General features: G+C 43.7%; 1 protein-coding gene across 7 annotated transcripts in view; it reads left to right on the top strand.

The window, feature by feature from the left end:
• Positions 1-21107, top strand: part of SEMA6A (semaphorin 6A) — a 126447-nt gene extending 105340 nt beyond the window's left edge. For 6 of the 7 annotated variants that reach the window (XM_056324697.1, XM_056324703.1, XM_056324701.1 and 3 more), the window contains one exon: positions 4311-8433. In XM_056324697.1, the coding sequence (XP_056180672.1) occupies positions 4311-5500 (1190 nt within the window). In that variant the 3' untranslated portion in view covers positions 5501-8433. Of the gene's footprint in view, positions 1-4310; positions 8434-20787 lie in introns of those variants that run through there. The other variant, XM_056324704.1, reaches the window with a different exon arrangement.
• Positions 21108-22689: the final 1582 nt, after the last annotated feature.

Raw genomic sequence — 22689 nt, 5'->3', positions numbered from 1 at the left:
CATTAAATTCTTAAGCCTCTTTGTGATTTACAATGGACAGTCTGACTTAACTGGAAGAGTTAAGGGAGAGAGATAAGTGTCAGCATGTCTCTGGCATTAGAAGCGTGTACGGTCTGATCCTTGAAGGTGCAGATATTTAACCTCATCTATGTCTCTGAAGTTTTTTTCAATTTCACTAGTATTTTTACCACCGGACCCCTCCCAAGTGTAACGTTGATACAGGTAACTATGTCAGCAATATTGCTTTCCAAAGAATAGCTGGTCATTAGTCATGGTGATAGGTCTCCATGTATTGCAGAAAACAATCAAGAGTATGGATGAGCAGTTCAACCACATGAAATAAGCAATGTATTTTCATATTTGGCAAGAATATACTGCAAACAGGAAAGTACTAGACATAGTATTTTAAAAGTGAAAGTATTTTATTTAGAATACCTGTTCTTTTCTATAGTGATATTTAATATCAAACATATTTTACAGTCTGGTTCCATAGCATTTTATGCAGCCAGCCCAGACAGTTTTCCAGTACATAATGTCTTAGAATACTGTCAGATAATACATAGCTATAAGACTTTTCAACAGCAGTTATTTCCTCAAAGCTGGGAGTCCCAGTGCTTTACTTGACTTTCAAAAATACAGGCCCTACATTTTTCTGGTTATTTTCTCCATCTATTTTAATTCTTTGAATAATAAGTGCTAATGGGTGATGCTGAACCGAGCCTTGGGGAATGTGTTGTTCTTCAAGAACTGCAGGAACACAATGCAGTTTGTAAAGTGGCATGAACACTATCCTGTTTGCTTTCAAACTGGCTTGTTTTGGGGACATAGTTAGGATCGCATACTCACTTATTCATCCCAGTCTGTGAAGGCAGTTAGTACTGATGCTAGGGACTTGAGATGTTGATTGACGGTGACTGCAATTATCAGCCTATTTTGTATCAGATCTTCTGTCTCTGTGGTCATGACAGTAGGATGCTGAACACTCCTAATACTTTTTCATTACTTAATTGTATCTATTCCATAAACATTAATGCAGGGACAAATCCTTCCCAGTTTATCTCATTTAAGTTAATTAAAATTATTGGGATTGCCTGCGTAACTAAAGACACATGTATGTGATCCATGATAAAAAATAAATTATGTCATTAACCTGGCATTGTGTCCAGAGTAGATCCACCTGCCTAGAGCAAAGCCACTAATTTAAATATCCTTTAAATCTAGTAGAGAAAACATAGTAAACCTCAGGGAGGTTTGAACTCAAGAGTAACTAGCTGGAATCAGGCTGTTTTAAGGCCCTCATAAATTTCTGCTGATAAAACACCTGCAGCATGAGTGACATCATTTCAGCTACCTCTTTCTTGAACACACATGGTCACTCAGTCTGAACTGTGTGGTAATTTTGTAACGTGAGTTGTAGTGATTCAATATCTGTTGGTAATGTAAAAGTGAAGATTTCATCTTGCTTTTGTATGCAGTGATGCTGGTTTGTGCTTAAGGCTATCTTCACAGAGTAGGATTTAGCCTAAAGCAGGAGGCTGAGGGCAATGAACAACCTCACTTGGCCAGTAGGAAGTGTCAGGCATTCCCTCGTGTCTGATCACCAGACACCTGAGAGAGAGGTCAACACTTCCCTCTCCACTCCTCATCATGAGGAAGTTTTAGATGGCAGTGAGATCTCCTCTTCTCAAAGCTGAACAAACCAAGCACCTTCAGCTGCTCCTCATCAGGCATGCCCTGTAGTCTTTTCACCATCTTTGTTGCCCGCCCTTGGACACATTCTAATACTTTTATATGGTTGGCCCTTCTGGCCACCAGGGCCCATTGCTGACTCGTCTTGAGCTTACCGTAATCAATCAAAACCACCAAACCTGTTTCTGCAGGACTGCATTCCAGCCTCTTGTCCCCTAGTCTATATATAAAAGGATATTGTTAGTAAAGCATGACTTTCCCTTCATGAACCCATGCTGGCTTTGACTGTAGGTGCTTACACCCTTAGGTGGGCACTGAGCAGGGATTTCTAATCTTTTTCATGCAAAAAAATTGGACTTAAGTGCTTAAAGGAGCATACCTCTGCAAAGCTTGTGCATGGATCGTGACCATGAAATTAGGCTTTTGAAGTTTAAGCTTTTCTTAACTTCCCACCCAGCAACGCATTTCTGGATAAGACTGAACGCTTCTCTGGCTATACTTCCCACCCATTTAAGACTCTGTATTTCTGATTCTCCAGTTAATGACTGGAGACAGTTTGTGTAAGTAAATTTGGGCTCAAAATGCTGCAGAGTCTAGCATGTAATATCATCAGGTGAAGGTCCACAGAAAACCAGCAACTTTGTAGTGATATATAGTTACTGCTGACTGTGCTGTAGCCACTGGACTGTGCTTCTGGTCTACATACAGCAATTTTGTATGTGGATTTGAATTACAGAGCTAGGTTCTACTGCTGCTTGTTAAGTGGTGATGACAAAGAATAGAAAAAAATGCATCTTAAAAAGCTGCTGGGCTTTAGAAGAGGATTCGCTGAGAAACAATTTGAAGATTGTTTCTAATCGTATATTGTTTTCCAAGATCTACTTTCCTTCTCCTAACTTTTTTTACAATTAAGATATTTATATGAATGCTGGATCTTACTTTCCTAAGTGATCATGAGCTCTTGCTATTTATTCTCCTTATCAAGTCATAATCCTCTATTTGTCACAGCACAATAATTTCTGTGGGAACCAGTTGTGACGTCGGTCTCAGGGACTTACGTTTTAAAGAACTTTTAAATATGATGCTCATATCTTGTAAGCAAATAGCCGTTGTCCACCTAGAAGTTGCAATTAAATGGGGACAGAAAAATATATGCTATAGAAGCAATACTGTATGTACCTAGAATACTTATCAAAGGTTTCTGTGAGATAGTAGCAACTTTCCAATGCTCTTTTAAAATACTTTACTGAGGATATTTTGCATTTGGTTCTGATTCTGTGTCACTAATACCTTCTCTACCGAACACATGAAAAAAACATTACTCTAGGAGTTGATTTACAACATGAAAGTTTTGTATATTCACGGAGTCTCAGGAGAACCTTGGAGGTACTTTTTCTGTCTTGCTGTCTCTCCTGTAATAAGGACAAGGATTACATTTCTTTAGAGCATGTGGGGCTTTTAGTGCCCTGGCCCTGGCACTTGGACACTCTCCGGACAAAGAGGTGGGGAGAGATGTTCCTTCAGGTCCTTGTCAGGCTGTGGCTGCTCCTTGTTAAGCACTACAAACAAAATAAAAAATGCAAAAAAAAAGCAGACTCGAGGCTCTGTGCTTGTGTTTCATTTGTGCTGCTGCCTTGGTTCCCAGCTATGTCAGAAAAAAAAACTATTTTCTTCAGAAATTCAGGGTATTGATTAATGCTATATTAGGGACTTCAGATAGAGGAGGTACACTCTGCCAAAGATGCTTTCTCTGAGAGTAGGCACATGGAGGGCCAAGTAAGATTTGATAATGATCTCTCACCGCAGCACAGGACTACAGGATAAGGCCCTCAGAATCAGGGCTTTCAAATGAGAAGGCACAGGCTTCAGCACAAAGGTCAACCTATTAATGTGTTCAGAACAAGAGAGAGCTTTTGAAATTAAAATAACAAGGACAGTCATCTACCAAGCTCAACAGATTTCAGCACTGTGCTCTATTTTTCATAGTTATTTAAGCATCCTCCTGAAGCTTAAGCGTGTGACACTGACTTTTAAAACACATGACAAAGTTTGGGTTTTTTCAGTTCTGGTTTTGTTCTTAGTGCTTAACAAGGAGCAGCCCCAGCCTGACAAGAATGAAGGGCAGAAAGAAAAGCCTTAAACAATGTGGGATGCACTTCTCTGGTATTTGCAGAGCTTCTGTCTCCTTTTAAAAGTTTTTCAATGAGAATGTTTACCATAGTAAAAATAAGATGGTATTAGCTGAGGAGAGATCGGATGGAGGGAGGGGAGGAATGAGCAGTATGTCAGAGGAGGAGAAATAATAGCTCTGACATGCTGAAGTCAGCGTGAGTTGCCCAGGGCCAAGATTTCAAACCAGTTGCACTTGCCCTACAAGTAAATTCCTTCTCCCCTCCTGAACTTTGTAGCCTTCAACTCCAGATCTGAAAGCTATACTGAAAGCCCAAGGCTGCATGTGCAAAATGCAGCTTGCAGGTCTCCAAATTTGGGCAAGCTGATCAAAAATCACCTTGCAAAACACAAATCTACCTCAAAGGGTGTGCCTTTGAACAAAGTAGTCAATGATTAGTTGTTTTTCCCCATCCTTAGTTTGTTTAACCACTGTATGCTGTTTATTGCAGGAGTGATCCGTGAAAGTTACCTGAAAGGTCATGATCAGCTGGTGCCGGTCACCCTGTTGGCCATTGCTGTTATTCTTGCTTTTGTCATGGGGGCTGTCTTTTCGGGAATCATAGTGTATTGCATCTGTGACCATCGCCGCAGAGACGTGGCTGTTGCGCAGAGGAAGGAGAAGGAGCTGACCCACTCCCGACGTGGTTCCATGAGCAGCGTTACCAAGCTCAGTGGCCTCTTTGGGGATGCTCAGTCCAAGGAGCCAAAGCCTGAAGCTATCCTCACGCCTCTGATGCATAACGGCAAGCTGGCTACCCCAGGCAGCACTGCCAAGATGCTAATCAAAGCTGACCAGCACCATCTGGACCTGGCCGCTCTGCCAACCCCTGAGTCCACCCCAACCCTGCAACAGAAGAGAAAGCCCAGCCGTGGCAGCAGGGAATGGGAGAGAAACCAGAACCTTATCAATGCCTGCACAAAGGATATACCCCCGATGGCCTCGCCTGTAATCCCAACCGACCTACCGCTTAGGGCTTCTCCTAGCCACATTCCCAGTGTTGTGGTCCTGCCCATAGCCCAGCAAGGCTACCAGCACGAATATGTCGACCAGCCAAAAATGAGCGATGGGGCTCAGATGTCTGTGGAGGACCAGAATGCCACCCTTGAGTACAAAACTATCAAAGACCATCTCAGTAGCAAAAGCCCCAGCCACGGAGTTAACCTGGTGGAAAGTCTTGACAGCATGCCACCAAAAGTACCCCAGCGGGAAGCTTCCCTTGGGCCCCCGAGCGCCTCGCTGTCACAGAGTGGCCTGAGCAAGCGGCTGGAGATGCATTCTTCTGCTTACAACGTGGACTACAAGAGAAGCTACCCTACAAACTCTCTCACAAGAAGTCACCAGACGTCGACCCTCAAAAGAAACAACACTAACTCCTCTAACTCTTCCCACCTTTCCCGCAATCAGAGCTTCAGCCGGGGTGACAACCCACCACCGGCCCCGCAGCGAGTGGACTCCATACAAGTCCATGCTGCTCAGGCGCAGGCTGTGACTGTATCTCGGCAGCCGAGTCTCACCACCTACAACTCACTGACGAGGTCAGGGTTGAAACGTACGCCCTCGCTAAAGCCTGATGTACCTCCCAAACCTTCCTTTGCTCCACTCTCTGCATCCATGAAGCCCAATGATGCATGTACATAATTGGGGGGTGGGGGTAGGGGGGTGGAGGACGGCAATTAAGCAGAGGTTGCGCTTGAAATCCAGTGTTCTACAACTGTTATCACTTGCTCCTCTGAGAAGATGGTTGTTGCAAGCTGAAAATGTGTTGGATTTCTGCTTTCTGGGAAAAGTGGAATATTTTTTTTAAACCCGAGCCATATGACCCATGGTTGAAGGTTTGCAATTGCAGGACTCGCCCCTACAACCCACCAGTTCTTTGCTCAAAAGACTAACCCTCGATCACAAACATTGAGCCAAAAGCACACAGGTGAAAAATGACTATGACATTTCACCCCCCACCCCCAAATGCACAACGCATTCCTGAACTGGGAAAGAGTGCTCTGAAAAGCAAAACAAATAACTACAAAAATGAACAAATTTAAAAAAGAAAAAAAAAAAAAGAAGGAAAAAAGAATCCACTGATAAAGCTAACTCTGACTTAACAATGGCAGAAGTTTACTATGTGCAAGTACTGTGAAATGATGCCCATCAGTGTTACAGCCATTTGGTTACAGCAGTTAAATGCCATGTTGGGCAAACTATGTCATAGATTTCTGCTACCCTTCTCTTTTAATAAATAACATGTGACTGCTAACGCAAGTAACTCCTCTTATTTATTGTTCAGCTTTCGTTTTTCCTAAAGAAATGACTTCTGCATATCATCCTGTGAGCAGCTCTTCAGAGAAGTACCTTGAAAGTTATACATATTTAACGTGAAACTCATTAACTGGAGTAATTAAAACTCTTTTATTTTTCCAATAAATTCACTGAGTTAGGTAAGTTGGAGCTGGAATTCTGAACTTTGTGCCTGGACTGCCTGATTAGCTGAAAAAAAAGGGGATATCTATTTAAGTCTCTCAGCTAATTAGCTGCTGGGCCTATGACCTAAGACAGCAACAAATACCACAAGTTCATAACTTCTAAAGCAACTGCAAGAGAAACTCTAAAAAGCCGCACATTTGTGCACCATTGCTATCAACATGGCTTTGTCAGTAGCTAATACTTTCTGTGAAGGCACCAGCTTGTGATGTGCCATCTCATTTCACCTTGCATGTGAGACGGCAAACAAAATCCTCAAACAGTGTGAGCTAGTTAATATGCCGGCTGTTACCATGCATAAATTATGGTCTTATCACACGGGTTTTTCGTGGGAATATATCTGTGAATAGCCTGTTTTCTTCCACATGTAAATTTGTGCCTTACACCCTCAGTTGTGTATACTTGTGAGCTGTAGTATGTAAAACCTTTTTCTTTTTCCCCTTTGAGTAATGCAAATATTTATTGATCCTTCCTCCTCCAAGCCCCTTCAAGAACTGAAGTAAAGACATTGAAAGAAGAAAGTGGTGGTTATTGTCATAACCCCATGTCCCTCAAGAAATTAGGCTAGCGTCATACCCTCCACTTCAATTTGACTTTATAGCTGTGCCAAGTCCTCTCTCAAAACCACCTACAAGCAGCAATGCTCCCAAGGCACCATGCTAGGGGTTCTGCCTTTCCCCTCCTCCTGCTCCTCCTTTACCACACATCAGTATGGCGATTGTTCTCACTGGGCAGCAGCGAAGTGACCAACACCCTTGTCCACGGGACTAGTGTGTACCCCGGCTGGGGATGAGTACTGGCGAGAGGGGCCAAGACCTGCAGATAGCCCAGTCACACGTCCTGCAGCATGCAGGGCACATGGAGCTAGGACAGGCAGGCGGGCTCCTGCTGTAGCTACCTGCTGCTCCAGAAGGATGCTGCATATACTTCTTTGGGGAAAAATGTAATTTTTTTTCCTTTGTTTCTTTTGTGTGACTGTGCATGTAGCTAGCGTGGGAGTGTGTGCGCGCACAGGTGTGTGCGTGTGTGTGTGTGTGTGCGCGCAGGTGTGTAAGTTCCTTTCCAGTCTTTCAGTTTATGCAAAAACTTAGATGTGTTTTTAATCTGTTACAATAACTGTGTCAACATACTGTAGAAAAATGATGGGGATCGCTTCTAAGCTTTTTATATATATATATATATATATATCTACTGAACAGTATGTTTGAGTAAGGTGGTTGTTTCTGTTTCAATTTGTTTTTTAAAATTTTATACTTCCATTTGTTTTTCAGGGTTTTGGTTTTGTTTCTGAATGATTGAAAAGACAGATTTTAAGTCCATTAGCTTATAGATGGTATATATAAAGTCTGGATGGTCTAGACCAAAGTGTGTAACAAGGGTGCTTGCATGTTCTTTCACTTCATCATGGCTTCTTTATGAAACAGTTTTGTTCACCCGTAGTGAACTATGCAGACTGGAGTAGATAGATCTGTATCCAAAGCAATGTTGTTGTTTTAATAAAAACAAACAGAAAACCCTTTGAAAACAGTAGGTAGCAAGGTCATCTTTTTTTAAAACAACCAACTCACAACCCTTTTACGAAGCTCCAAACCCCTGGAGCGCTAAATGTGCAGGTCCCCTTGATATTACCCCACAAAGCATTCTCCCAAAATGTAGAGATGAGTCATTATGGCAACAGCTCCTGCAGCAGTCTGCCTTCTTGATGTACACCGCATCAGTTACTGGGCTGACTTTGAAACATGCATTTTGTACTTGGTGGGTCTTCTGTTTTTTGTCCTTTCCCACCCCTGGTTCCCTTCCACCCTCTGTTTCGAGGGGTTCATGAACCTATGTGTGCCTTTGCTTTCCACCCTTGCTATACACTGGTAGATGCAACAAATTCAGACTCTCATTTGTTGTAAAGTTGTAAAGTATTGTGATGTCACCAGTTTCCCTTCATTTCCACATCCCCCTAACATCTGATTCACAACTTAATGTATGTTGAAAAAAAAAATTAAAAAAAAAGGCAAGAAAGAATAAGAAAGAAAGAAGGAGGAGAAAAGGGGAAATAAAAGCTCTTGATTACATATGGTAATAAACCAGACTGTTCTACTTTATTTCTTGTGTCCTGGTCCTTGTGTTCCTGTGATGATTTATCCTTCTCCATAAAAAAAATACAAACAAATGTGATGCTGATCATTTAGATCAGGTTATGGTGAGAAATACATTTGTTACTTTCTGTCTCTTACAGAAGATGAACTTGACTTTAGAGTAAGGTGATGGCAATTAAAAATTGAATCACACATTTGTTCTCCCTCTATTCATATTCTGCATTTTCTTTTTATGAGCTTGTTCATCATCAAATATTTATGGCAGACTTGATAGTTTAAAAGATCAAGGCTGGGATTTAAGCATGCGTGGTCCACCAAAATAGATCATCATACAGATGTGACTTCATCTCCAGGCTTTACATATTAATAACAGAGGAGCCTGTGTTTTCTTTTAGCAGGCATAAATCTATTGTGTTTCATAGGCCTGATTTAGAGGATGTTGCCTGAGACTAATTCTGCAAGGAAATGGTAGTAAACAGATAAAAAACAGAAGAGTATGTGATCTTCCTAGTCAGGGGAGTCATTAAAAAACACCTGCATTCTCCACATTGATTTTGTGTAGATGGGGATCACCTACACACAGCCATTACAGTACAGGTAAACACTTGGTTATGTTCGTTACTGGGCTTAGTGATTTCGTTTTGTGACAGGAGTTCCCTATGACCCTGTAGAAACGAGGTGTCCAGTAATTTACCCTTGCTCAGGTCATACTCAGGCTTTCCTGCCATGCCAGGGCACCCTGTTCTGAATCTAGAGCCTTACCAATATGTGCTGCTTCCCCATCTCACAACATGGATGGCCCTGACTCAGGCTCTGCTTAAAGTGGTGAAGTATTAGCTTTCCTCCAGGAGTGAGACATGATGGATTTTTTAAAAAAGGTCACAAAGCCTTGGCACACTTTCCTTGGTGGAAAGCATCAGGCCTCTCTACAGCTGCATCTCCCCGTCTCCACCCTGAAGGACAGCAGGGCTCCGAAGGTGGTGGCCTTGGCATAGCAGCAGCACATCTGCAAGAGCAGAGCATTGCAAACATCATTTTTCAGTGCCTTGCCCACATACATGTCTCTGGTTTGTTATCGGGTGCGAGCTTCCTGGCAGGGTCTCCTGAGTGATGCTAAGGGTCCCCCAGTCTAGGGACCGGGGGTGCTGCATGGTTACACAGTGTTCCACACTGCTACACTTGACTTGCGTGCTCCTAGAGTTGCAGCAAATGGGAAAGCGAAAGTTCTGCAGGTGCTTAAAGACCTGTCCTGCAGCTGGACCTTTTCCAGCTTTGTTTGAAATGCTTCATATAAGCAGCATTTAGGGAAGCTATTCAAAGATTAATACACCTCTATGTTAACATTAATATTAGTATTCTTCTATGAACAACTGTAGGCTGCTGCCTGGAGGACAGGGTGCGAGAATGCCTCTGGTAGCAGCACTGGCTGCCTCCTTTGCAGAGCTCCTTCTGCTGCCAGTGAAAGGACGGTCCATTTAAGTACGGGCATGAAGGAGGAAGGGCGGTAAGGAGGATGCCCAGACCCATGAGCCATATGGGGTCTGCAGCTGCTCTGCTTGTGTGGCCACACACTGCTGCCCAAGGGAAGGTGTGAACCAAGCTCCTTAAAGCAATTTTCCCTCACACCACCTCCCCGAACGTGCACCTCTGCACTGGCACGCACATTGTCTCTTAACAGACTTGTCCTACCATGCTGCTGTGCAGATACGACCAGGAGAGGAGCTGAAGGACACAGTGTGCATCAGACTCCCTGGCCAGACAAGCACAGTGCAGGCACCCACATCAGCACCCCACCAAGCAAAGGTCCCTCCACTGAGCACCCACAGTTCCCTCCTCAAAAGAGGCGATGCCCTTGGCCTCCAGTATGGTGGCTTTTGACAGAGGAGACCTCTGAGCTATCCACTGTCTATTTGAATCATGAGATCTGTCCCCTGCAGGGACTGCTTCTGCCACTCTGCAGAAACTCCCTGGGGTGAACAGGGCAAAGAAGATACCAGGAGAAAGCAGGGGTGCTTTGAGCACTTCAGTCAAGTTAGTGTCACCTTATTCATCATATTAATTGTACTCATGTTGACCTCATTTAGCATGTCATCGAGGAGGCATGGAAGTTGCTTTCCAATCAGCAATAATTTGCGTACATATTTTTACACAACATGGAACCCAGCCAAATGACTCAAAAAACCAGGTCTCCATAAATACAGCCTGGTCCACCACCTTGTTCCTCCCCTCTCCCTCCAATAAGCATACCTTTACAAATTACACAGGAGTGTAGTTCCAAAGGTAACTGCAAATCCTGCCCCATTGTAGCTCCTACAGCAAAGAATATTTTGCACCTGAAAGCTCCTCGCATGAAAGAAATGTAGGCAATCAGGAAAAGCATGGGCAGTTCACTGCACCTTACTGCCAGCAGGAAGGCAATACACAGGGCTGATTCGGCATGAAAGGGCATGCCAGAATAAAGTGCCAGAACTGGAAACAACACAGTGGTCGAGCTGACAGCCAGAGTAATTTCTGGGATGGAATTCCAGATCATTCTTGTGTCACAGAGTTAACAGGACTACTCCGTGCTCTCTCGCAGGGCTGGACATGGATTCTTGCTCCTTAAAGTTTGCTTATAGAGCTTGTATAAAGCAACGTGGAGGACCTCAAATGGTAGTCTTGTCTACCCCACTGCAATGAGGCAGGATCAAGCAAGCCTAGCCCATTCTTGGTGGCCAGTTGTCTAACCTCTCCTTGTAAACATGTTTTACTTTGGGAAGAAGCAAAAGTCACCCAAGGGATCAATGTCAAGTGTCTCAGAGTGCCTAAAGAAAATAATAGGCTAAGAAAGTGGGTTGGACTGCCTTAGTTAAGGCCAGTTTTCTATTTATCCAATTAAAGTTAATTTCCCAGAAGTATGGCACCTGCTCCAACCAACAAGTGTTAGAGAAACACATTGTGTGTGTAATATTCATATGCTTCCTGCTGATGCGTGTGTCTGCTAATGAGTCTCTAAGTAGTCTTTTTTTACCTTTTTCCCTCTTTTTTTAAAGAGTGGAGATACTTGTCTTGTCAGAGTAAGTACTAAGACCATCATCACATGCCTTGTGTAGGAGAACGATGATGTGTTAGACTTCTTTGTATGAATAGAAACAGGTAAATAGTCATCTCTCCCCTGACTTTGTAATTTAAACAGTGTAAGTCAGTAGGGAAAGGCTATAATTGGAGTCAGAGTAAGTGAGGTGAAAATTGCTAGGTGGCAGTGCCATCTGCATCTTGTTTTAATTAGCCAAGTTTATTATCAGAATATAAAACTTTCTGCTATTCAAGTCCTTAGTTTACTTCAACCGTCAGTCCAAAGCAATTGCCACATGTCTAGGTAAGCACAATTACTGATCAGCAAGGGAGAATTATCCTCCCCACTGATCTGGCTAACAGTTGCCATGTCTGGGAGTAGGGACAAAAATATGACTAACCAAGATCATTGTCACATCTGCTTAGTGTTTCATGACAAACTCTATTAAGGCTAACAGCACCACTGTTAATTCAATTAGATTAGTGTTTTCCTTTGCTGGCCATGATGCATTTGGAAGACCAGCAACTGTATGCAGAGTGTGGCTGGCAGTCCGCTGCAAGGAATAATAGCATCATAAATAATATATTAAGACGAAGATGAATCTAGCAGGCTGCAGTCAGAGCACAACAGTCATATAACTGAACCCTGCAATATCACAAGAAGGGGAGGAAAAAAGTAGCTATGACAGGAAATTATAACAACTATAAATGACAGGGACTACAGAAGGGAACAAAACTCATTAGGTCAGCTCTTTAAGCAAAGTGCAGGGGAAGCACAGGCCAACCTGCCAGCAGCAGTACAGGCACTGCATGCCCTCACATTCATCCTCCTTAAGATGAAACAGCAGATGTCTAGTGCTGGATTTAAAGGAAGATGATAAATAACGTAAGGTAACTGGCAAGGAGCTTGCTGGAAGCCCAGATCTTTCTCTGACCTGCAAGCTCTGCCCTAGTATTCAGCCCCATGGAGGACTTACCCGCCACGTGCAGCCAGGACTGGGGTGGCTGTACCCCCCAGGGCAGTGAGGCTGCCGGGCCAGGTTGCCACCCAGGTGGGGCAGAGCTGCCACCCTTGAGAAACTGCCCTGGTTTGGGGAAGCACCTTGCACAGATGGAGGGCTCAGCCCACGGGAGTGAAGGGCACAGATGATGCAAGGCTGATGAGTCCTTTGTATCTGGCCTGGCAGGTGGCACCAGCGTGTGGGCACAGCCATGTGACAGCTAGCACCAGGGTGTAAGAGCCATGCTTGCGGAAATCCTGTTTCAGCCTCTTCTGTGGTCAAAGGGAAAAAAACCAAAATGCACCTTTGCCTCAGCCAACATGCTACTAAAAAGGAGCTGATAAGTGCTTCCAAAAACACTTTCTGCCCTTGTCTTTTTTAAATTGACTCCATGTTGGAAAAGAAAAGAGAGGAAGAAAAAAGAGAAAGAAAAAAAATTTAAAAAGGGAAAAAAATAAAGGAAACAAGACCTTTATTTCTCTGACTTTTAAAAATTATGATATAATCTTGCCAATTCTCAACAAATACACTGTTAAGTATTCAGGCTGCTGATGGAGGTATTGCCTGTGATGGTGCAGCAAACTGCAGACTGAGCTTTTTTTAATGCTGCATAAATTGCCTGTGAAGCAACCTTTTATGAGATATGGTGGTTGAAACAGTTTTGCAAAGAGGAGACAAAGAGTTCCTTTTACACTAAAATGGTTTCCTTGGAAACACTGCAAAATGTAATGTAATATCTCTTTGCGGAAGTTCAAGGACTTGTGTATGCTAGCATGTGCTTCTCCTGACCCTTTTTTTTTTTTTTTTTTTTTTAACTGTGGTGTATGGTATTGCTGGCCAGTTTTACCTTTCGACAGTACCACAAGAACAGAACAACCCCGCACCACAGCAACCCACAACCTGAAGGACATTTCTCTCTTTGATAATCAAATGTCTTCTGTAAGCAGAAAAAAAATTTGATTGAAACCAAGTCCTTTCATCTATAGCACCATGGTTTCAGAATAAGGAAAAAACAATGACTGAAAATTGTGAGCTAAATTTCAGGTTTCAGACAGTTCTTGTGCCTGACCCAGTGTGTTTTCTTGTCTGTATGGAGCCTACACTACACAACATAAATTGATGGGAGTAAAGCAGAAACCAATAGCCCGCAATGCTAATCAGAGATCTGGACACGTGTTACAGAAAGACCAGAAACATGTCCAGATCTTCCTTTTACTTAAAGCCTAACAATCTGCCCACCTGAGAGAAGGACTTTGCCCCTCCCTATGTGCAAGCAGTGTGACCCCAGAAACACAAACTTTCTAACTGGAACAGCTCAGCTGTTCATCCAAACAAGAGATAACCATGTCTGAATTTACCCAGCTGTGTGCCTCTTTCATTAATTGTACTGCTCTCACAGATAATAGTGACATAGCATTAGGTGCACTTCCTATGCATGTTAAAAGGCTGCAGAAATACTGGTGCATAAAACCCTTTCCCCCAGCCCCGACTGTTCTCAGGACCTCGATATGGTGAAGTCCTTAGGCAGACAATACATGACCCCTGTGCAGTGCTGCTCACACATCCTTCATCCTCTAGCTGTGACCTGGGCACCCAGACCCATGCAGGTCTGCCCAGCACTATATCCAGTTGAAAAAGCATGCTGGCCCAACTGCAGAAGTACTGTGACAGTACACACAAGGCCACAAAGCCAGAGCAACAGGGCCCAAGCCTCAGCATAGCTAGCAGTGAGGGCACACCTAATTTCTTGCAAGATACAAGAAGTTGCTTTGCAATAGACTACCACTGGATAAAAGATTTGAACAGGGCTGGGGATAGGAACTGGGTTTTAGGACTCCCTTCACCTGTTTTGGAAATAGGGCTATCCAGTATTTCAGAAATAATAGCATTTAGTTTAAGCAGAGCATCATTCATAGGTGACAGAGCAGCACTGGCTGTCCCAGGCAGCCTCAGCCAGTGAACCTCCCCAAGTCAACTGGGCTGTGTCTCAGAAGCACACACCTCATGTACCGATCCCTTGTGCTGCCTTCCCATCCCAACTGCTAGATGTTACCACCTTGTTGCCGTGGATGGTCCTTCGTGCCTCAAGCAGAGCCTGCGACAGTGGCAAGCTGGAGCATGCATGGTGATGTGTCCAGATCTGCTTCTGGGGAAGGTTCCTGGAGTATTTCTGTGCTGCAGGTAACTGACAGACAGGTGGGGAGCAGAGGGGAAATCACAGAAGAAAGTCCTGAGGTGTTAGCTCACCTTTACAAGCACAGCATGGCCCAAGCAGCAGGTGGATTAAGGGCTGGTGTTTACTGTCAGTGCAGAGATGTGAACTTTGGGGAACGGCTGAATTTAGCAGGGTGATCAGTGGGTAAGGGAGAGAGCAGCCCTTGGATCCAGATGTGTATCCTGGAAGAGCTGGAGCGCATTTCTCTGGCAACACAGCTGCTGACCCAGGGAAACACTTAACTTTAAGCATGATTTCACCCAGTGAGCTTCCATGTTAAAACTGGGCCCAAACCACCACTTTTCTGAGCAGGGCAGCTCCTGAAGAAAGCATGCTAACCACATTAAGAACGATCTTCTTCCAAACCAACCCAGAGGAGACACCCATATGCATTGCTCCCTCCATGAGAACAACCACCCTTCAAGCCAGGAAATCTCATGGAGTTACCCGACAGAGCTGAATGGGCGTAAAGCAGTACTGTGCCAATGAAGGTAAATTGCAGACTCAGGATTTCCTTCTACTGTCCTTGCTCATGTCCCACTAACTCTGTGTGGACATACCAGTTACGATGTGCAGTACTCACCATCTCTCCTCAGGGGCATGTCAGAAACACCAGCTAGGCTATTGCACCCTGTAACACTGTTTTTGTTCACCCTCTGCTGTACTGGCTCTGTTATACTAATAAGACTAAAAAGCATTTAAATGAGATTTCATCTTTAAGATCAGCAGGTAATCGAGCCCACAGAGATGTGCTATGGTTATATAAACACTTTCTGAGTAGAAATGCATCTCACTTCCCTACTGTCCTAAACTGTTTATTCTGGATTTGCAGTTACTGAAGATTTAAATAATTCACATCTACATCCAATCAGCTCTCCTTTAGTGTAACTTGTGTGTTTAAGTATCTCCTAACTGCAGTACATCTGCATTTAGAGATTAAAAACCCTATACAGGCAAACACATTTACTGATATGAGTAAGTCATACTAAATATTAGTCAATGCAGGGAAACCTGCTTTTCAGGCAGGGACTTTCTGAGATGGAGAAGTCATGAGTTAGTCAGCCTGAGATGCTGGGGCTTTGGTTCTGTCTCCCCGTGTAACCAGCTCACCATACAGTTTATTTAGACTATCCAGAAGCTAGTCTCACCCATTATCACAGATGATACAAGATCTTCTTGTGATGCTGGAACACAGAATATGAAGTGCATTAGGCTAACTGGCAGAAACCTAAGTAGTCTCCAGAATATTTGCTTTTAAATGAACATGTCATTTTGTAGAATAAATGCACCTTGGTAGGTTTTTTGTTCATCTTAATTTGTCAATGAAAGTAAGAAAAACAAGTGTACCTGAAGATCAAGCTACTGGGTGTTACAATGCAGGGAAGGACTTGACTCATAATTAGAGTTGGCCTAAAAGCAATAAAAAACAATATATCATATTTGGATTCTGTGACTATATCATATAAGCAAAAGGATAAACTCCTCCCAATCTAGATAAAGATGTGTGTGGCCTTTCTTCATTGCTTTAAAAGTGGAAATGAAAAGCTGCCCCATTAACACCGATCACTCAGGCAGTGCTCTAGTGCAATGCCTTTCCTGAGTTCTACGCATTGCCAATACTGCAGTCATGACCCACAGGATTTGGCACGTCTGTGGGACCTTCAGCCCATGAGACAGGGAAGGCCTGAGAACCACCGCTGCTCCTGTGGCTTCAGTGCTGTAGGGAGGGGGATGGCTGTGGGTGCAAGGATCAGCCACTGGCAAGGATGCTCACAGTCCTCTGCGGTGGTTGCACAAAAGTGGCTTTTACTCCCTTCCGTCCTGGAAGGCTGTGGGCATCCACAGGTGCTTTCAACACTATTTGGAGAATGCAGGGAATGTTCATCTATTTCAAAAAGGGTTTGAGTCAGGCTGTTCCTTTTTAAATCCTCTTTTGCTCTCTCCTTTCCCTCTCATCTTGCTACCTGCCCAACTGGCACTACTCTGATGCCAGAGAACAGGCTGGCTGACCCATTTTATGTGAAGGAAAAGTAAGAACTGAAGCCATTTTGTCCCAGGCTGCCTGCAAACCACCAGCAGGGACAAGGGACAGTCACAAGGTCCTAGATAGCTGTTATATATGTGCTCCTCTGAATTGCTCAGTTTAACCGGCAAGTTTGAGGAAAGGCACAGCTCCAGAGCCTGTAGATTCAGGTGGCAGAAACAAAGGGGGGGGGAAAAGGGGGCCTGAAAGGAAAAGTATTCTCTTTTGTCAAGAATTTCCAAATAGGGCAGGCACATGCGTATTCCTGTTTCAAGCCAAAGGAGCCAGGAACAAAAATGTCTCTTCCCACAGTGTGAAAGAAAATCAAAAAGGCAAGTTGCTGTTATGAAAGCAGGGAAGAAAAACAGCATTCTGCCCTGGGGGGCAAGAGCTGTGGGTCACTCCAAGGTGGGGTATCTGCAGAGCACCTCATTGCCTTGCCAGGGGAGGTGTGTTTCCATCTGTGGGTGATGGGCTGGGCACCAGCCAAACCACCAGCTCACACCAGCCCCCATGTGCCCCGTGGCTCCTGCCTTGCCCTTGGCACTGCCTGGACGCTCACAGCACAGCCAGCTGCCAAGGGATGGGCAGGTAAAGGAGATGCCTCCAGCATCATGGGATTTCTGCTGTCAGAAACCATCCAACAGCAGTTTGACCATGAAACTTGAACTTTACCAATATATATACACATACACATAATTTATATTATAATATACATATACATTTATCTACATAAATCACATATAATATATAATATATTGCATTTATATTACATGTCTTTCATGTACATTAAAAACAATACTCAACTTGATAGCATACAACAATAAACTGCTTTTATTCCTTTCTTGGTATAGCAACTTGCTTGTAGCAGGGGTAATTTATGAAGGCTATTTTTCAAGAGCTGATGATCAACAATTCTTTCCCCCTCCTCTCCTGATCCCTTCAAAACTGAGGTTTGTTAGCTCTAGAAAATCTGGCAGAAAGTAGCCCTTTGCAACTTTTTTGGCTCCACATGGCTTTACCAGGAAAGCAAAGGGCTGCTTGTGTGTGGGGCAGCAGGGACCTGCCCCAGCGCTGCAGCCTGAGGGTGGCAGGTGCATGGAGGGGGTTCCCTCCCCAAGGAGCAGCATTGCTGCTGGGGCAAGGCACAGCAGGGTGCCCGGGGGTCTCAGAGACCTCACCTCTCCCACAGAAAGGAAGTGTATAAGTCACAGCCACAGAAGGAAGCAGTGTCGGGGAACAGGGCGCAGCAGCAGCCTTTTCTATGAGGACGGTAGGAGTAGATGGGGCTGATCAAACTGCTTGCTTCCCACAAAAGAAATAACCTTATGAGGCTAGAATTTAAGTAATTTAACAGAGATGGTGTGGTCTTACTCGTGCAGCTAATTAAAGGTTGCCTCACGTAAACGAAAAAGAAAAAACAGTGTAACATTTACAGCAATAAAAATGATGAGTGATTTGTTTCCAAATTGTGCCAAAGACAAAAATCCCACAAAGCCAGCAAAGTTTTTTCCCCTTCTCCGGAGAATGAGGACTGCAGGCAGCCAGCTGCCTCCTGCCCAGGGGGCTGGTGCTGGCCAGGAGCAATTAAACACTGGATTATAATTGGGCTTTGGTGAGTTACCTCTCTAATCAGTCATCAGCTGTACTGCTGCTGTCAAATAGCTTGGATGGTCTTCACTTAGCCTTTCTCTTTGTTTATTTATGGAGGTTTTGTATGGGTTTATTTTTACTTTAAGTGGAAGTTAGTGCCAGAATGAAAGGGCTACCTACCATGCACAGCGATTTCAGCTGCTGTCCCTTTCCCAGGGCTGTTCTGTGTTCCCAGCTAGAGAGGGCTGGGAAGGTCCTGCAGATGAAGTGCCAGCCGGCTGTCTGCATGACTGGCATGATGCACATAGCAGTGCCTTTCTTTTCCTTCTCTCCTTGCTGCTCCGTGTGGTGGTGAGCTTTGTGCCTCAGTGCTGGGGCAGTGGACTCCTCCTGCTATCCCTGCTATCCCTGACTGGCAGGTCTGCCAAGGAGGCCTGGAAGATCTTCAGTCCCAGCAACTTGGAGCTGGACCACATCCTTTTCCTCCTTCCTCTCATCTCAGGATGTTTTTGGTCCCCACTGTGACCCTGGCTGTGCCAGAGAGGAAGCACTGGAGGGTTGTAACACCACCATACAGGCTGGGCAAGCTCTGCTAGGCAGCAGTGTGAGCTGGTAGAGATAAGCCCAGGTCCCTGGACCATATCATGAAGTCATCATTTTTTAATGTATATTTGTGCATGTTACAGAATCCAGATGTATTCACAGGTTCATAGAACAACTGAGGCTGGCAGGCATCTCCAGAGGCCAATCTCATCCAATCCCCCTGCTCAAGCAGTGTCAGATAGAGGAGGCTGCCCAGGAGCATGTCCACTTGGGTTTCAAGTATCTCCACAGATGGAGACACCACAGCTTGTCTTGGCAATCTGTTCCAGCATTAGATCACCTCCACAGCAATAAAAGGGTTCCTGTATTTCAGTGTGTGCCCATTGCCACTTGTCCTGTCCCTGCATACCACTGAGAAGAGCCTGGATCCCTCCCATCAGGAATTTGTATATTTATACATATTTTTTTAATACCCTATGTTTAATAGAAAAATAAAAGAGGGCTTCTGTAACTGAAGCAAAAAATGATCCAAATAATACATAAAGGAAGAGAGAGGAAAACTTCCAGGAAAGCAAAGTGAAATGCAAAGCTACATGGTAAAATACAGTTAGCTTTTCTGTCTGCATATGAGATCATCAAGAAGATTTGTTGTCAGATGCTAACAAACTTCCTCAGGCCATATATTTACATACCTCCTAAAGTGTGTGTTTCAGAGTGAAAAGGATTTTCACTGGGCTAACACCACCCTAATCCCTCACTACTTTTCAAAAGCTTGCACTATTGCAAAGCATGTCTGAAACTTCAAAGTGAGAAGGAATTAGAGGTGTTCAGATGGGGCACAGAGAAGCCACCTCATCATGGCTGCACAAACTATTGCTTTTGGTACGTGGCAGCATTGCTTTGAAGCACCCACCTAGCTGAGGCCGCTGCGTTCCTGCTGGACAAATCCTGGTGATACTACGAACAGTAGCAAACAGCCTCTTGCAGTGGAAAATGTTGGGCAGCCTTATGTACAAGTAAATATTCACCCACATCCTACCATGTCCATTAATGCAGGTAATATTACTGCAATTAAAAACCTTGCATTTTTGAAGAGACCACAGTTAATCCGTCTGTTTAGAATAGCTTATCAGAATAACATCTCAGATGCCACTGTGTGGTAAGCACTGACGAATAACAGTGTTTTTAATGGCAAGTACTGCATGTAGCATTCTCACTCGAAGACCTTTGTGCATTAAGGAATTGTCATTCTGAATACTTCCATTTAACTTCTGCATTTTCATTTAATTCTGTGTGTGGTAGAAGTATGCACAAGCCACAGTCAGGTGTTCTTATTACCCTCCACTTAGGGTAAAGGATTACAGTAAAACAGTCTCAAAATCTCACTGAAGGCCATTTGGAAATTTTTAGACCTTTTCTGAAATCACCTCCATAGCTACATTCACCACATTGACACTTGATGAACTGCTGTTGAACTTGCCATCAGTCAAAGGACATTTTTATAGGATACAGCAGCACCAAGTGAATGAGACCAGTTGCTCTGGGCAGTGCATGATGCAGGGTGGTAACATGCACTGAGCCTCAGCCTTCCTTCCTTTGCATTGCTTTACATCTTATTAAAGCCTAAACTCCTGTCTGTAAAGTTGAAAAACCTGGTGGAAATTGTGGGTTCAAAACCTGAAATACTTGCCCATACATACTTCAGATGACATAGAGAACTAATGCAATCTTTAAAATAAACGAAGACTCCAGGGGACAATGAGTTTACAGTGGCTCTCTGATTTTCATGTCTGTCCATTACCTGTTTTGCATTTGGGGGAGAAAGACTTTACAGACAATATCTTATTTATTGGTAACATATAAAAGAAAATATTTGCAGATAACCCTAATCGCAGAGACAGAGGTTTCACATCACTACTTTCTGCTGGCAGGCTACCAAGGAGGAGGGCAAGCATCCACCATCTGTAGGAAGCCTTACAAGCACCATTGGATAATGAATGCCAATCAAGAAGTTATTTTTGGTAAAGTATGAAATAATTCTTGTGCCTAAAGCTATGAATTTGCTCAAAAAGTTTACCAGGAAGAGATGGAAGCAAAGATTTCTGCTTTTATGTACCATTTTTTCTTACAGAATCCCTTTTTTGTTTATAGATAAAACAATTCATCTTGCTAGGAATGCATTTTCTTCCTGTTTATGGACATGCAAAATGGCCTTATTATAATAAGACATTATTATGTTTGTATCACTTATTGACTTCTCTGAAGTCTTTTAAGAACCAGGGATGAAAGGTGCTGTGCAAGTGCCAAGTACATCATAAATTATTAAATGTTTCTTCAAAATCTTCTTGCTTGGTCTTCATTTCATCTACTGATACCAGACTTCAGAGTGAGATACACAAAGGGGCTTTATGAAACTCTCCCCTCCTTGCTATTGTGCCTGTTCTGTCCAGAACAAGGCAATCAGAATAAGCCAGAATATAGGCCATTTTCTGCAAGGCACAGCAGAGACACTTCCCAGGCGACCTGAAGCCACCTGTACCTGAGAAACTTCACAGGCCTCAATTCTCTAAAAATAATAAATAAATAAATAAATAAAATAAATCATAAAAAAATGAGAGAAAGAGAGAAAGAGAAAGAAATGTATATACTCATTATTTAGAGTTACACCATTTGAGTCTGTATCTTTCAGAGCACCCCATAAGGAAGGGATCTTGAAGGCAGCAAGGTGAAAAGCAAGTAGCAGCCCTGTACAGCCCTGCTGTACCGCTGTGAACAGCCGTGTCTGGGTAATGCAAATTATGCAGCCGCTGCTGGGCATTTAAAATGTATATGAACAAGCTGTCAATCCAAGATCTAAAACTTATTCAGTTATTCAAACTAATTCAATTCCATCACCCAGCTCTGACACCCCCAACACTTGCTGCAGGCCATTTTAATGGGAAGTGATATGTAAGTGCAAACACCTGGGAGGCAGGCGGTAGGGGGATTTTTCTGATACAACAGTCATCACTGTGGTTGTTAACAGCACTGGCATTTATGTGGTCCTAATTACGCTGTAAGCATAAGACAGGCAAGGAAGGTGCACATTCCTCTTCCTGCACTTCTCTTACACCGTCCGCAGGCTCCTGCCACCCCTGTGCGTGTCCCCCTGCTTGTACGTGCCCCCACAGCCCCACAGTCTCCACTGCCTTGCTCACCCTGCCCACAGACACAGGCAACACACTTCACATCTTGAATGTCCCTGGTAGGGCTTACATCAGTATTGTTCAAGCTTTCAGCATTTCTTAGGTCAGACCAAGATACCAAAGAGTAGCCTGGAGGAAAACGATTGTTTGTGGGAAAATGTTAGAAGCGTTGAACTTTCCCCTCTGTTAGTTAGCCTTCATTTAACCACAGCACAGACCATTGTGACTGTTAGCAGACCTGATATGGCCACTCACCCTGCTTACATCACATTACCTTTGTGGTAGAGCAGTAAAAGTACTGAAAAGAGGTCTTGCCTTGAGACCAGGTTCTGATTTATGCTGAAGTTCCCATCTGCAGACGTTGTCCTCCAGGTTTTTCAAACACCAGTAAAGTCTAGACATGGACGTTCCAGTTTCAATGCAATATTGCATTAATTGTGCATGAAGGTAAATGACAAACTGGCTCTCTGGTAGATCCTAAATTATGGTTACTAATGGATCTGGATCCAGCAGTGTTCTCATAGGACTAAGACTTGTGCCAACATTATTTAAATTGTTTTTAATCAATATTCCAAAAGATGATACAGAATCTCCGACAGCGGTGTCTGCAGATGCTGTATTGGTGCCCAGCACTGAGCAGAGAGCAGG

This window comes from Falco biarmicus, chromosome Z (genome assembly GCF_023638135.1).
Source record: "Falco biarmicus isolate bFalBia1 chromosome Z, bFalBia1.pri, whole genome shotgun sequence".
Taxonomy (NCBI): domain Eukaryota; kingdom Metazoa; phylum Chordata; class Aves; order Falconiformes; family Falconidae; genus Falco; species Falco biarmicus.
Note: the sequence above shows the minus strand (reverse complement) of the source record. Positions and strands in the feature narration are given on the sequence as shown.